At 41.6% G+C, this 16,115-nt stretch overlaps 1 protein-coding gene across 1 annotated transcript in view; it reads right to left on the bottom strand.

Moving 5' to 3' along the window:
• Morc1 (MORC family CW-type zinc finger 1) overlaps positions 1 to 16,115 on the bottom strand; it is a 167,269-nt gene that overhangs the window by 26,051 nt on the left and 125,103 nt on the right. The window contains exon 20 of the mRNA XM_042259390.2: positions 14,015 to 14,119. Within this exon, the coding sequence (XP_042115324.1) occupies positions 14,015 to 14,119 (105 nt within the window). The remainder of the gene's footprint in view (positions 1 to 14,014; positions 14,120 to 16,115) is intronic.

Here is a 16,115-nt window from a genome sequence, read left to right as displayed (position 1 = left end):
GAGTTCAGACAGCCCTGGTGCTTCCAGGGAGCAGAAAGGAGCCCCTCAGAGAGAATGACTAAAAATAAAGAGCAAACCAGGTGTCACTGTGAGGCTTGGCTTGGCTCTGACACGCAGCGATGCCTCCATCCACATGTTGCTTTATTCACAGATCCTTCTTGGGCCCCAAACTGCGTCAAACTCTGTTCTGAGTACACTGGTGGTTATGTCTCCCCAAACATCTAAGGCTCCATTGACTCTTAAAGTATTTCTGGCAGAAGGACCTGGCCATCATGCTTTTGAAGATGGGGACAGAATTCTGTTGGCAGAACTCCTGAGTTTGGAAATGCTTGAGACAGGAAACAGGTCAGAATATCAAATACTTATCAAAAAAAGAGGGCAGCACACGCACTTCAAACACAGATGATAAACCTGTATGCCGGTCTGTCTTCAAGACCTGATCCGCAGAGGGAGAAGTATCCACAGAGGACAAGAGAGTTAAAGTCAGTCTGATCAAAAGGTCTGTTGAGGGGCTGGAAGAGAGGACTTAGCATCAAGGGAATTTACTGCCTTTATAGCAGGCACAGTACAGCTTACAACCACCTATGACTGCAGTTACAGGGTATCTGATGCCCTTTCTGACATCCACCAACCCTTGCATACGTATGCATACATATATAACACAAAGGCACACACGCACACACTACCAATTCATCAATCTTAAAGAAATAATCTCAGCACAATTCACATTAGCTGTGAAGACTGCTGACAAAGGGACAATATTTTTTTAAAACATGTATGATATCTCATTATTTTAAATCTAAACTATCTGTGTCTAAGCATGGTATAGAGATATTTGCTCATGTTTTAGCAAATTACATTTACTACATACATTCAGATTAGTAACTGAAGATTAATACAGATGAAAACAGACACAAGAAAAGAACAAACATTGATTCCTACTACAATCAGAAAATATCTTCAGGAATTTGAAATGTGTAGGCCAGAAAGGTGAATTAAGGCATGCATATGCATAGTCCAAGTCTGTACTTCTGTCTTACATACTTGAGTTTCAGAAAATTATTCTCACCCAATTCCTCAAATTTGGAGTTTTTCAAATTGAGCTTCCTTCAAATTTATCATTTGCTTCTGTAGCCATCTGTTGGGGTCTGACAACCTGGTATGCTGCTGGTGTTAACCAAAGAGCCTCTTGGGAGGACTGTCTGTAGTTGCTTCGTATATTTCATCTTGTGACATGACTTGAAAGAACTCTTAACTCTTTGACAGGCTGCTTGCTATTCTCTTCCCACTGCTTCCTTTCATTTATATTGCTTCTATCATGCATGATGCCGTAATAGCTCCTCAGACTGCCTCACTTTTGAGTGTGGCGGTGGGGCATGGGGATACTGATAAAACAGGTCCAGTCCCACTTCTTGGGTATAGAACCCAAGTCCCAAAGTTTTGGTTGGAGTCTGGAGTCAGACTGCCAGTTTATCATACAGCAATGGACAGGAGTTTTTACTTAAATTTAGCCAAGTCCTTGGCAGAGCCGTAAGACTCTGAGCAGTAACAGGGGAAATACAACAGTGTTTCCGCAGACGCTGATTCTGCTGACAAAAATTGGCATACTTATAAGAGATGAGATGAAAGAGCTGCTGCTTCTTTCACAACTGGGATAAAGCGGGGCACATTAGAGCTTTACACATAATGCTGGAAATGCTTGAGACAGAAAACAAGTCAGAATATCAAGCATTCACCCACAGATGTGAGAAAATAATGGATTTTCTCGAGGCCCAAGGTAAGGTCGTGGCCACAATCACATTCCAAAACAAACAAAACAAGACTTCCGTTTTCCTTAGAGCAGAGATGAGCTGCCCAGAGAGCATGCTCTTACAGTTATCTATAAGATGACTGCAATACGAGTCCAGGTTAACTAGAAGAGCTGAGTACTGAGACAAAAACAAGTATATTGTTCAGGTCAGATGTGGGGAGGACAAGAAGAGAGAGAAGCTTAAGGAGATTTATATGAATCTGAGCAAGGAGTCAATGCTAGATTAATTTTTTTTTTTTGAGACAGGGTTTCTCTGTGTAGTTTTGGTGCCTGTCCTGGATCTCACTCTATAGACCAGGCTGGCCTTGAACTCACAGAGATCTACCTGGCTCTGCCTCCTAAGTATTGGGATTAAAGGCGTGCACCACCACCGCCCAGCTGGATTAAATTTTCAACATTTATTTTTATTTATGTGGTTGAGTATGCTGTATGTGTGCATGTGCCCATGGAGGCCAGAAGAGGGTGTCAGATTCCCTGGAACTGGAGTTGTGGGCAGCTCACAATGGATGTGGGTGCTGGGAATTAAATTTTCATCCTCTGCAGGAGCAGCAAGTGCTGAGTCATCTCTCCAGACCCGTGGGTTGGTCATTAAAAGTCTTTATTTGGCATATAAGTACTTGCACTTCCCTATGGGCCCACCCAGTACTGAAGTTCAATACACGTACACAATGTGGAATGGCACATCATGGCAGTTAGCATTTCCAGCTCCTCAAATATTCTAGGTTGGTAACTTCTGAACTCTTGTGCAATTATTTTAAATTATAGCATGAGTAATTGTTGTGAACGATCATTCCCTTTTGCATTATGTAACGTAAGATCATTTCTCCTTTTGGAAATGTGTTTTGGTAGCCATCGCTCACTCCTTTTCTATCCTTCTACCCTTCCTACCAGTACTGACATCTATGAAGTCAACTTTTTCAGCTTCCAGAAATGAGTGAGGACACGTATAGTTTGTCTTTGGGGCCTGTTCCATATCATTTAATATCCTCCAGTTCTATGCATGTTGCTGCCAATGGCAAGATTCCATCTGTGTGTGTGTGTGTGTGTGTGTGTGTGTGTGTGTGTGTGTGTGTGTACAGTTTTAAATGGTGTGGGCTCTTAAAACTGATTCAAGGCTCTGGCCTGTAGATTGCTGTGGGATGGTCTTTCTGTACACTGTGAATGTGTTGCTACCATTGGTTAATAAAGAAGCTGCTATGGCCTCTGGCAAGGCAGAATAGAGCCAAGCGGGGAATCCAAGCAAGCAGAGAGACAAGAATAAGAAGGCAGAATTAGAGAAGACTCTGAGCACTGTTGGGGGAGCAAGATGTAATGAAATACAGGTAACACCATGAAGCCACATGACAAAGTATACACTAATAGAAATGGATTAAATTAAGATGAAAGAGCTAGCTAGCAAGAAGCCCGAGCCACAGACCAAACAGCTTGTAATTAATATAAACCTCTGTCTGTTTACTTGGGACTGAACAGACAGAGGTTCCGGGGACCAGGAGGTACAGAAACTTCTGCCTACAGTAAATATTCATCTATACAACTTTGGAAGCCATCTATCCCCAAATTCTTAGATGCCAAGCAATATTCTGCAGGGGTATTTCTTGGAATTCTCATGTTTAAGTGAGGAAGGTTGGCATGTCTCAGCTGGTCTAAGTGGGAGAGGCTGCATTGACAACTGATCAGTTACCATAGTTACAGTGATGACCGAGAAAAGGCAATGCCACAGTGAGCCCTTAAAGAATAAGGAGCTGTGGTCAGACAGCTGGGGCTCAGTGTGACCACCTCCAGCAGTGTGACTGTGGAAGACCTCTTCTCTTCCTCATGTGGGAGGTGTGGATGAAAACACTCCTCCTCAGGCCACCAAGAGTAGATGAAATGGCCCAGCCTGCCCCCGACGACTTCCCTTCTGGACCAGAGGTGAGTACCCGGGTCCAACCCGGACCCCATCCCTGGGCACCAGCCACTCCTGAGAGGCCTGCCCAGCTTGGCGCCGGGTTCTGGCCACCGGGCAGCTCCCCTTCTAGCCCCACCGGGAGGGATCCCCTTTTCCAAGCCCCCGGCAGCCCCTGCAGTCTCCGCGCCCTGCCCCCACGCCCATCTGCCCAAGACCCCAGCCACTTCCTGAGACTTAGAGACTGGCCCCCAGCTCCCAGCCTGTCCCCGACTGCCATTCTGGACCAGAGCTTGCCCCTGACTTCCCTTCTGGACCAAAGAGTTGGACAAGAGAACTCCCTTTTGGACAAGAGAGAGAGTCTTCCTGAGTCTGTCAGCTCCTTTTGAAACAAGTACACTGATAAGACCAAGAAGGAACCACAAGGAGATGGGCAGACGTCAAAGCAGAAGTACATACAGCAAAATGAAGAGCAATACAGCATCACCAGAACCTAGCTCGCCTCCAACATCTAGACCTGAACACCAAAAATTGGAAGAAGCAGAAGAAAGTAGCCTTATGAGTAACTTCATGAAGAAGGTAGAGGCTTGTGTAGAGGAAAAGACAAGAAAATTGGAAGAACGCTGTAAACAACTAGAGGAAAGGGCAAACAAATTAGAAGAAAACAATAAAGCCCTCCAAGAAAACAATAAAGTCCTGGAAGAAAACATTAAAATCCTGGAAGAAAACAATAAAGCACTGAAAGAAAATCATGAAAAAGCAATGAAACAAACAAAGGAAACAGTCCAAGAACTGAAAAGGGAAATTAAAAAAATAAAAAAGACACAAACAGAGGGAATGCTGGAAATAGAAAACCTGAGTAAAAGATCAGGAACTTCGGATGCAAGTATAACCAACAGAATGCAAGAGATGGAAGAGAGGATTTCTGGCATTGAAGATACAGTAGAAGAAATAGTTCCATCAGTCGAAGGAAACACTAAAGCCAACAAAGTCATGAACCAAAATGTCCAAGAAATCTGGGACACCATAAAAAGACCAAACCTACGAATTATAGGGATAGAAGAAGGTGAAGAATACCAACTCAAAGGCACAGAAAATATATTCAACAAAATTATAGAAGAAAACTTTCCCAACTTAAAGAAGGAAATGCCTATGAAGATACAAGAAGCCTATAGAACACCAAACAGACTAGACCCCCAAAAAAAGTCCCCTCGACACATAATAATTAAACAACTAAATGTACAGAATAAAGAAAGAATATTAAGAGCAGCCAAGGAAAAAGGCCAAGTGACCTATAAAGGTAAACCCATCAGAATAACACCCGATTTCTCAATGGAGACTTTGAAAGCCAGAAGGACCTGGACAGATGTAATGCAGACACTAAGAGACCATGGATGTCAGCCCAGACTAATATACCCAGCAAAACTTTCAATCATCATAGACGGAAGGAACAAGACATTCGAAGACAAAGCCAGATTTAAACAATACCTATCCACAAACCCAGCCCTACAGAAAGCACTAGAAGGAAAATTCCAACCGAGGGAAGTCAGATACACACTTGAAAACACAGGCAATAGATAAAGCCACAACAGTAAACCCCAAAGAAGAGAAGTACACACACACTACCACCAAAAATAACAGGGATGAAGAATCACTGGTCATTAATATCCCTTAATATCAACGGACTTAATTCCCCTATAAAAAGACATAGACTTACAGAATGGATACGAAAGCAGGACCCATCTTTCTGCTGCATACAAGAAACACATCTCAAATTCAAAGATAGACACTACCTAAGAATAAAAGGCTGGGAAAAGACTTTTCAATCAAATGGTCTTAAGAAACAAGCAGGGGTAGCCATCCTGATATCCAACAAAATAGACTTCAAACTAAAATCAATCAAAAGAGATCAAGAAGGACATTACATCCTCGTCACAGGAAAGATCGACCAAGATGAAGTTTCAATTCTGAACATATATGCCCCAAACACAAGGGCACCCACATATGTAAAAGAAACATTACTAAAGCTTAAACCACATATAAAACCCCACACATTAATAGTGGGAGATCTCAGCACCCCACTTTCACCACTGGACAGATCTCCCAAATCGAAACTTAACAGAGAAATAAAGGACTTAACCGATGTCATGACCCAATTGGACCTAATAACAAGAAAGAATATACTTTCTTCTCAGCACCCCATGGAACTTTCTCTAAAATCGACCACATACTTGGCCACAAAGCAAATCTCAACAGATACAAAACAATCAGAATAACCTCCTGTGTTCTATCAGATCACCATGGTTTAAAGCTAGATTTCAACAACAACAAAAACTACAGAAAACCTACAACCTCATGGAAACTGAATAATGCTCAACTGAATCACCAATGGGTTAAGGAAGAAATAAAGAAAGAAATTAAAGACTTCCTAGAGATCAATGAAAATGAAGACACCACATACCCAAACTTATGGGACACTATGAAAGCAGTGTTAAGAGGGAAATTCATAGCACTAAATGCCCACATAAAGAAGTTGGAGAAATCGCACACTAGTGAATTAACAGCATATCTGAAAGCTCTAGAACAAGAAGAAGCAAAGTCTCCCAGGAAGAATAGACGCCAGGAAATTATCAAAGTGAGAGGTGAAATTAATAAATTAGAAACTAAGAGAATAATACAAAAAATTAATGAAACAAAGAGTTGGTTCTTTGAGAAAATCAACAAGATAGACAAGCCCTTATCCAAACTAACCAAAAGACAGAGAGAGAGAATCCAAATCAACAAAATCAGAAATGAAAAGGGGGACATAACAACAGACATTGAGGAACTCCAGAGAATTATAAGGTCATATTTCAAAAACCTCTACTCCACAAAACTGGAAAACCTAAAAGAAATGGACATTTTTCTGGATAGATACCACATACCTAAGTTTAATCAAGACCAGATAAACTATTTAAATAGTCCAATAACCCCTAAGGAAATAGAAACAGTCATTAAAGGTCTCCCAACCAAAAAAAGCCCAGGACCAGATGGTTTCAGCGCAGAATTCTACCAGATCTTCAAAGAAGAGTTAATACCAATACTCTCTAAATTGTTCCACATAATAGAAACAGAAGGAACATTACCAAACTCCTTCTATGAGGCTACAATTACCCTGATTCCTAAACCAAACAAGGATGCAACAAAGAAAGAGAACTACAGACCGATCTCCCTCATGAACATTGATGCAAAAATACTCAATAAAATACTGGCAAACAGACTCCAAGAACACATCAGAACAATTATCCACCATGATCAAGTAGGCTTCATCCCAGGGATGCAAGGGTGGTTCAACGTACGAAAGTCCATCAATGTAATACACCATATAAACAAACTCAAAGAAAAAAACCACATGATCATCTCACTAGATGCAGAAAAGGCATTTGACAAAATCCAACACCCCTTCATGATAAAAGTCTTGGAGCGATCAGGAATACAGGGAACATACCTAAACATAATAAAGGCAATATATAGCAAACCAACAGCCAACATCAAATTAAATGGAGAGAAACTCAAAGCAATTCCACTAAAATCAGGAACGAGACAAGGCTGTCCACTCTCCCCATACTTATTCAATATAGTACTTGAAGTTCTAGCCAGAGCAATAAGACAACATAAGGAGATTAAGGGGATTCAAATTGGAAAGGAAGAAGTCAAGCTTTCCCTATTTGCAGACGACATGATAGTATACTTGAGTGACCCCAAAGATTCCACCCAGGAATTGATAAAGCTTATAAACACCTTCAGCAACATAGCAGGATACAAGATCAACTCAAAAAAAATCAGTAGCCCTCCTATATACAATGGACAAAGAAGCTGAGAAGGCAATTAGAGATACATCACCCTTTACAATAGCCAAAAATGACATAAAATACCTTGGGGTAACACTAACCAAGCAAGTGAAGGACCTATATGACAAGAACTTTAAGTCCCTGAAAAAAGAAATTGAAGAAGATCTCAGAAAATGGAAAGATCTCCCATGCTCATGGATAGGCAGGGTTAACATAGTAAAAATGGCAATCTTACCAAAAGCAATTTACAGATTCAATGCAATCCCCATCAAAATACCAACACAATTCTTCACAGATCTGGAAAGAACAATACTCAACTTCATATGGAAAAACAAAAAACCCAGGATAGCTAAAAGAAACCTGTACAATAAAACAACTTCTGGAGGCATCACAATCCCCGACTTCAAGCTCTACTATAGAGCTACAGTAATAAAAACAGCCTGGTATTGGCATAAAAACCGACATGTGGACCAATGGAATCGAATTGAAGACCCTGACATTAACCCACACACCTATGGACATATAATTTTTGACAAAGAAGCCAAAAGTGTACAATGGAAAAAAGAAAGCATCTTCAACAAATGGTGCTGGCATAACTGGATATCAGCGTGTAGAAGGCTGCAAATAGATCCATATCTGTCACCGTGCACAAAACTTAAGTCCAAGTGGATCAAAGACCTCAACATAAATCCAGCTACTCTGAACCTGCTAGAAGAGAAAGTAGGAAATAGTCTTGAACGCCTTGGCATAGGAGATCACTTCCTAAATATAACACCAGTAGCGCAGACACTGAGACAAACAATCAATCAATGGGACCTCTTGAAACTGAGAAGCTTTTGTAGAGCAAAGGATACGGTCAACAAGGCAAAGCGACAGCCTACAGAATGGGAAAAGATCTTCACCAACCCCACATCTGACAGAGGACTGATATCCAGAATATATAAGGAACTCAAGAAATTAGACATCAAAAGGACCAACAGTCCAATTGAGAAATGGGCTTTAGAACTAAACAGAGAATTCTCAACAGAGGAATCCCAAATGGCTGAAAGACATTTAAGGAATTGCTCAACTTCCCTAATCATCAGGGAAATGCAAATCAAGACAACTCTGAGATACCACCTTACGCCTGTCAGAGTGGCTAAGATCAAAAACACTGAAGACACTTTATGCTGGAGAGGATGTGGAACTAGGGGAACTCTCCTCCACTGCTGGTGGGAATGCAAGCTTGTACAACCACTTTGGAAATCAATATGGCGCTTTCTTAGAAAATTGGGAATCAATCTCCCCCAAGATCCAGCTATACCACTCCTGGGCATATACCCAAGAAATGCTCAATCATACCACAAGAGCACTTGCTCAGCTATGTTCATATCAGCATTGTTTGTAATAGCCAAAACCTGGAAACAACCTAGATGCCCTTCAACTGAAGAATGGATAAATAAATTGTGGCACATATACACAATGGAATACTACTCAGCAGAGAAAAACAATGACATCACACGGTTTGCAGGCAAATGGATGGATCTAGAAAAAATCATCCTGAGTGAGGTAACCCAGACTCAGAAAGACAAATATGGTATGTACTCACTCATAGGAAGATGCTAGATGTGGAACAAGGATGACTAGACTGCTACTCACATCACCAGTGAGGCTACCTGGAAAACGGGACCCCAAAAAAAGACACGGAGAAATGGACGAGATCTACATGAATAGCCTGGTCATGAGTGCGAACAATGAAGGGCGATAGTCGAGGGAAAGAGTGGGAGATCCTAGCTGGATCAAGAAAAGAGAGGGAGAACAAGGAATAGGAGACCATGGTAAATGAAGACCACATGAGAAGGTGAGAAGGGGAGGAAGCAGAGAGCTAGGGAGGCCCACGGAGATCCACAAAGATACCCCCTCAAAAGACTGCTGGCAATGGTCGCGAGACGGCAGGAACCGACCTACTCTGGTGATGGGATGGCCAGACACCCAGATAGTGGTGCCATAAACCCCATCCAAGGACTGAGGAATCTGAAGGCAGACACCCACGGCTGGGCCCCTGGTGGAGCACTGGGAGTCTAATTAGTGAGTAAGAAAAGGGTTTATATGAGCGAGAATTGTTGAAGCCAAGGTTGGATAAAGCACCGGGACAAATAACCAAATGAATGGAAGCACAGGATCTATGAACCAAAGGCTGAGGGGCCCCCAACTGGATCAGGCCACCTGAACGGGTGAGACAGTCATTTGGCTTGATCTGTTTGGGAGGCAGCTGTGCATTGGTGCCAGGTCCTGGGCTCGTTGCATGAGTTGGCTGTTTGAATCCTGGGACTTATGCAGGGACACTTGGCTCGGTCTGGGAGGGGGGAATGGACCTGCCTGGACTGAGTCTACCAGGTCAACCCCGGTCCTCGGGGGAGACCTTGATCTGGAGGAGGTGGGGATGGGGGGTGGGCTGGGGGGAGGGGTGGGCGAGAGGGGGAGAACAGGGGATTCTGTGGCTATTATGTTGAACTGAATGGTGTTGTAAAATAATAATAATAATAAAAAAAAAAAACCAAAAAAAAAAAAAAGAGTAGATGAAATGACACAGGAGAAGAACAAGCCTCAGATGTCATCCTGGCCACACAGAGAAGAGAACTCACTCAGGTAAGACACTCAGATGTGCCCACACTCAGACCTACCACCCACATGTCTTGTCCTACAAACACACACACACACACACACACACACACACACACACACACACACACACACACACGTACACACACACGCACACACATTCCAGAATATGAGAACAATTCAGCTGTGTAGGGACAGAGATGATAAATTTGGATCACACTAGTTTCCCTACCCTGTTGGAGGATGATCCCTCGGCTAATAGAATTGTGGAGAATAATGATTGAAGTTTGCTGAAGTTCGGATGGAGGGTCCCACACTAATCTAACTGGGAGGCTAACCAGCACTTGTGGAAGAGGATTAAGATGTCTTTTGAAAAACTCCTCATTATTTTCACTGGAGTTTTTTGTTTTGTTTTGTTTTGTTTTGTTTTTTTTAAGTATCTAGAAAGTGCCTTAAGCTTACTAAGTCCCAGTTGGGAACTTCCACAGTGCTGAATAATGTGCAAGGTCTTACCAAGAACACTTTGCATGGTCTCAGGAAATGAACAGCCTACACTGGCTGCAAGACCAGGCATAAATTAATATCAACACTAAAAAAAATGCTGGGCCAGTGACAACCGTCTACACAGCCAGAAGCGACTGCAGATGAGGCAAATGAGCCCAAGACCTTGGGAGTATGTGACATGGGACACAAAGGAAAGGAAGACATTGAAAATCACTCTTCAGCGCAGGGCCCATCAGGGCCAGCAGTAGATGGCAACAGAACACAAGCTCCACAGCATCTTTGTAAGTTCTCTGTCTCATAATGTTGTGTCAGAGCTTTTAAAAAACAAAAACAAAAACAAAAAACCCTTACAGATCCTTTGTGTATACATCATGGCTTCTGGTTTTGTGTTTTCGAGGGATTCCTGTGTGTGCAATGTGTGTGTCTCTATGTCTATCTGTGTTCCATGCTTTTTCTTTGGCTCTTTTTCTTCTGTTTGTTTGTTTAGTCCTATTCCAATTTGTTTTTGCTTTATCCTATTTTTGTCTTATTATTATTCCTTAGATGCCCATTTGCTTTCTAACTAGCGACAGAAAGATGTAGATCTAGTTGTGGATCTATATGGGAGGGGAGGTGGGGAGGAACTTGGAGGAGCAGAGAGAGGGAAAACCATAATTAGGATTGTGTGGGAAAAATCCATTTTAATTTAAAAAAGAAAAGAAAAAAAGATTTTGTGACAGGAAAGAGGAAGAACTTAGGACAACAGATGAAACTGTTATGATAATGAGCCACAGCATCAACATGATTTGGAAGAAAATATTATTTCATAGCTAAAATCATAAGCAACATGAACTAATAAGCAATGTGAAATAATAAGCAATGTGAACCCAAATGGGAATGGGAGGGGCAAGTGAGGCTATCATGGTTTCACTTGAACTTGGAGAACTGTCCATACAGAGCCAGTGAGGTACCCAAAGTCAGCAAGGAGGAAAATTAAGTGCCCTAATGTGAATATGTGCACGTGTTCATCTTCTCTAAAGGCAGGTGGGTAGCCACTATTAACACAGTCAAGGAAAAATAAGCTAATCCTAATGAAACTGTTCCCCAGACAACGTGAATAGAACCACAGAGCACAGCCAGGCATGAAGTAAGGCCTTTCTGTGGGAACTGAACACACCACAGTTCTGAGTCTATTATATGAGAGAATAAGGCCCTAGGTTCCACACCCAATTAAGCTCACCAAAATAATAAATAGTAGCATGGGAGGGCGTCTTGTGTTATAGCTAATTTTTCTTCCTTAGGCAACAACTTCTGTACCACTGCTGGTAGCAATGACTACTTTCCCCCTTTATATTCAACAATCAGAGCATCCAGATGAGACAAACTTAAACACGCATGTGTGTGTGTGTGTGTGTGTGTGTGCGCGCGCGCGCGTGCGAGTACACACATATCCACACAGATACACACATCCACTATACCACATTCACACATATGCACAGTAATTAAAAGATAACTGTGAAGGATCTTAGGGGTTAAGAATCTCTTTTTTTCTTTACTTTAAGAAAGTACAGACAGATAAGCATTTAAAAGTAATTATTTCCTAGTTGAATTATTCCAACTATGGCCAAACAGAAATTAACGTTCATCTCACTAAGGCACACTTATGTACATTAATTAATTACATGAGTGTGAAAACGAATGCCCTGCTAAGATCACATCGTCACATCTACCATGCCCACACCCACAAAAGCAGCAGACCTGGACAAACAGACCACACAGAGGCAACGCAGCTAATGTGTGAATAAGCACTTATTAAAAGCTCGTGCACGGTTTGGAAAGGTGACAACGTAACAACTCCATGAAAAGCAGATGAAGACGTTGATGTCTCTGCAAAACAAGCGGTGACCCCTAACAGTCACAGGTGCAGCTGTGTCAAACTGTGCGTCACAGAGGTCTGTGGTTAAAACGCTGTTCTCCCATCCTCTCCAGCTTCCGGTTAAATGCTGACCTCTTTTCTAACTTTGAAAATGCTTTAATGCTTACTCGCTAGATGTCCTGGATTTTGGTATGTCTTATCATTGATATTAAAGGTTTTTGTTTGTTCTGGTTTTTTTCCCTGCTCCTATACATAAATTATTCCCTTTCAATGTGTTTTCTTTCTTTTTTTTCTAAGGGCTTCTTAAGACAATTGCAATGTGCTTGGTGTGATGCCCGGAAGTAGCAGGGACTAGACACAAACAGGAGAAAGCAGACTGGCCAAGGTGATCATAGTTGGGGGTGGAAAATGGGCACATGGGAACTGATGGAACTTCATTTGAAATTTTCCATATCTATTTCTTCTTCTTTTTCCTTTTTTTTTTTTTTTTTTTTTTGGTTTTTTTTTTGAGACAGGGATTCTCTGTGTAGTTTTGGTGCCTGTCCTGTCACTCTGTAGACCAGGCTGGCCTTGAACTCACAGAGATCCACCTGGCTCTGCCTTCCGAGTACTGGGATCAAAGGCATGTGCCACCACCACCTGGCTCTCTATTTTTCTAAATAAAATCTCCCTATAGCCCTGTTGTGTGCCTTGCTTCAATGATGTTCTCATGAAGGGGTGTAAAGTCAGAAGAAATATGTTCCCCATTGGACCAAGTACAATTTAAACAATTCAAGAATATAAAGGGATGCTATATAACATACAGACAATGTCTTTAACAGGGTGAAGAGTCAATGGCTTGGCCAGTTCTTAAATCAATCATGAACAAAAAGGGTTTGCCACACTTGGCTTAGTGAAGTCAAAGAGATTCCACAGTTGCCAAGATACATAGCTGTTTGATACCAACCATCAGTCAGAATGATGATGTGTTATCTAGTGGAGTGAGTGGAAAGTGTGCCCATGTTTCCAGAAGAGATTTCTCCTGGGGGTTTTTGGTAGCCACCTCATTTAAGTCAATTCAAAATAATACTTCAGGTACTGATGTTGTAACTTAGTGGTCCCTAGCACCACAAAATAGACAGACAGACAGACAGACAGACAGACAGGCAGTAAATAAATAAGAAAGACCAAAAACATCAAAAAAGAATTAAAATTTCTGACGAGTCCATATTTAAAACTGCTTATGATTTTAATTGGGGCTTGGGGCTCTGATATGCTCTTCCAATTATATGTACAATTTTTATACATTTACACATATGTCAAAATTCTCTCAGTCTGGTAACTAAGATGAAAGGGGTCATGGGCTGAAGTTTAGTTATGTGTTTACTGGTTAATGCAGCCACATGTAACAGCTAACATCTCTAGGACATGTTCCTTCATCTTCAAGTGACTGAACTGTATGTTTCATCTACCCAAATCTAACGGACCCTTCCATTTTTATGAATGTAAAACTGTCTTAAGGTGCCATTCATCAGTGAAGTTAATCTTACCAGGATTACAGCTGGATCTCTGCTGCTAGTTTCAACTTCAGGGGATGCCTTGCATTCCTGTACAAGGTTTTCACTCTGCTTCTTCATTGTTTCCCATGAAGAGACCTAAAATAATAACAAAAATTAAGCAAGGATTAGAACCAATCAACAGTATACATTAAGCCACTTTAACTATTTCATAGAGACTGTATTAACTTCAGGATAATTAAAGGAAAATTCAACTGATCATTGCCCTAAAAAATACATGACTGGCCAGGACTGGAAACAGAGACCTATAAACCCAGCACCTAGAAGGCAGAGGCAAGAGGATCACAAACCAAGGAAAATCTATATAAATAGACCATGAAAGAAAAAGGCAGCAAGAAATGGAAAGAAATATATCATTCAAACAAGTACATGTAAAGATCAACTAACAATACCTAACAATTTTACAAAAAAAGAAAAACCACCTTTATTTTAAATATTTATAAAGAATTTAATGGTCTCCTGATATGTCTACCCCATGTTTAATTTCCATAAATATAATGTCTTCCAAAACCAAAATAACTTAGTTTTCGAGAGCTGACGTACATCCTGCCTCCATTTGATGATGATTCTCCATCTGCCAATGGGTCCCAATCTGGCTTCTGCCCTCTTCACCACCACCACCAGCACCAGCAGCAGCAGCAGCAGCAGCAGCACCAGCACCAGCAGCACCAAGGCTTCCTCCTATCATTCCTACTGCCTCTAAGTTTGGTTAAGTCAAAGAACGTTCTTCAGACTTATAGAATTTAGCTCTCTTGCCCAGCTCCTTTTTTTAATCTCCTCATTCCCCACTTGGCTTTAGAGATGCAACATATTCCTACTTTCCCTTCCCCTAGGACCAGCAAGGCCTCCACAGTCTGTGCAGTTACCTCCCCAGCCTTGACTGCCCCCCTCCTCCTCACGTACTCTTCACCCAGGGTGTCAGCACTTCACAAGCTCATGAGTCCTGTTTAGAGCTCAACTCTAAATCTAGGGTCACTGCATTGGACGCCTTTCCTTGGAAGTCGCACATTTTAAGCTGAACTCACGTTCCTCTCCACAGGCCAAATGCTCTCTGAACCCCTTATTTCAATGGCTGCCAACACTGCTCTTTTCCACGCCTCTGTGTTATCATGGCTTGTGCCCTTAAAAATACTTTGTATTCATGGATGGGTCAAATGCTCTACCTTTCTCGTTATCACTTTAATTGAATGTAATCCTAAAAACAGGGACACCCCCCTAAAAAGACATCTTTGTTACATTCTTAGTTAAATTCCTCATTGTAAGTGCTAGTGTTCTTGTGTCATAAACAGCCACCATAAGGTCGGTTGCAGAGAACATTGAGCAGTTAGGAATCCCTATTGCTCACGTCCAGCACCAAAGTTTGGTTCTTAACACACAAATCCAGTGGCTCACAATTGTCCATTAACACCAGTTCCAGGGCATCTGACATCCTCTGCTAGACTCTGTGGGTACCCATCCACAGATGGTATACATCTACACAGACAAATACACATGCCCACAAATAGAAATAAACATAAAAATTTCAAAATGCTACAAACAACATGCTAGGTAGAGTAGCATCTCAATCTAGTTCCAGCTACTCTGGAGGCTGAAGAGGAAGAAAAGCCTGGGAAACATAATAAAACTCTCTCAAAACAATAGCGGGGGAGGGGGGACCCAAGCAGCTGCCACAGTCACAGTTCACATCTGTCTGTCAAAATATTAAGCTGTTCTATTGTAATCTGGATGAGGGAGGAGACACAAGTGTACATATGCTTAAAGGTCCACAAGAAGATTATACAGAATAGAGGAACGAACACACACACACACACACACACACACACACACTATGTAAAGCTACTGAAGTGTTTGTGGATATACAAACAGTAGGTAAATACATTCAGTTCATGTTAGCTTTACATACATGTACATTTAAGTTGATCTCTATATTTAAGATCTAAAATATGTGGTTTTTTTGTGCCACAAAACGTAAGGCCTTTTCCCATCCAGGTATTCTTTGGGGCACCATCACTTGGCTGAATTCTCCACACTGTGCTGATATTAGCAGTCTAACTTTTCTTCCAAAACAGAGAAA

Source organism: Peromyscus maniculatus, chromosome 12 (genome assembly GCF_049852395.1).
Source record: "Peromyscus maniculatus bairdii isolate BWxNUB_F1_BW_parent chromosome 12, HU_Pman_BW_mat_3.1, whole genome shotgun sequence".
NCBI lineage: Eukaryota > Metazoa > Chordata > Mammalia > Rodentia > Cricetidae > Peromyscus > Peromyscus maniculatus.
The sequence above is the reverse complement of the archived record's forward strand: the minus strand, read 5'-3'. Positions and strand labels throughout refer to the sequence as shown.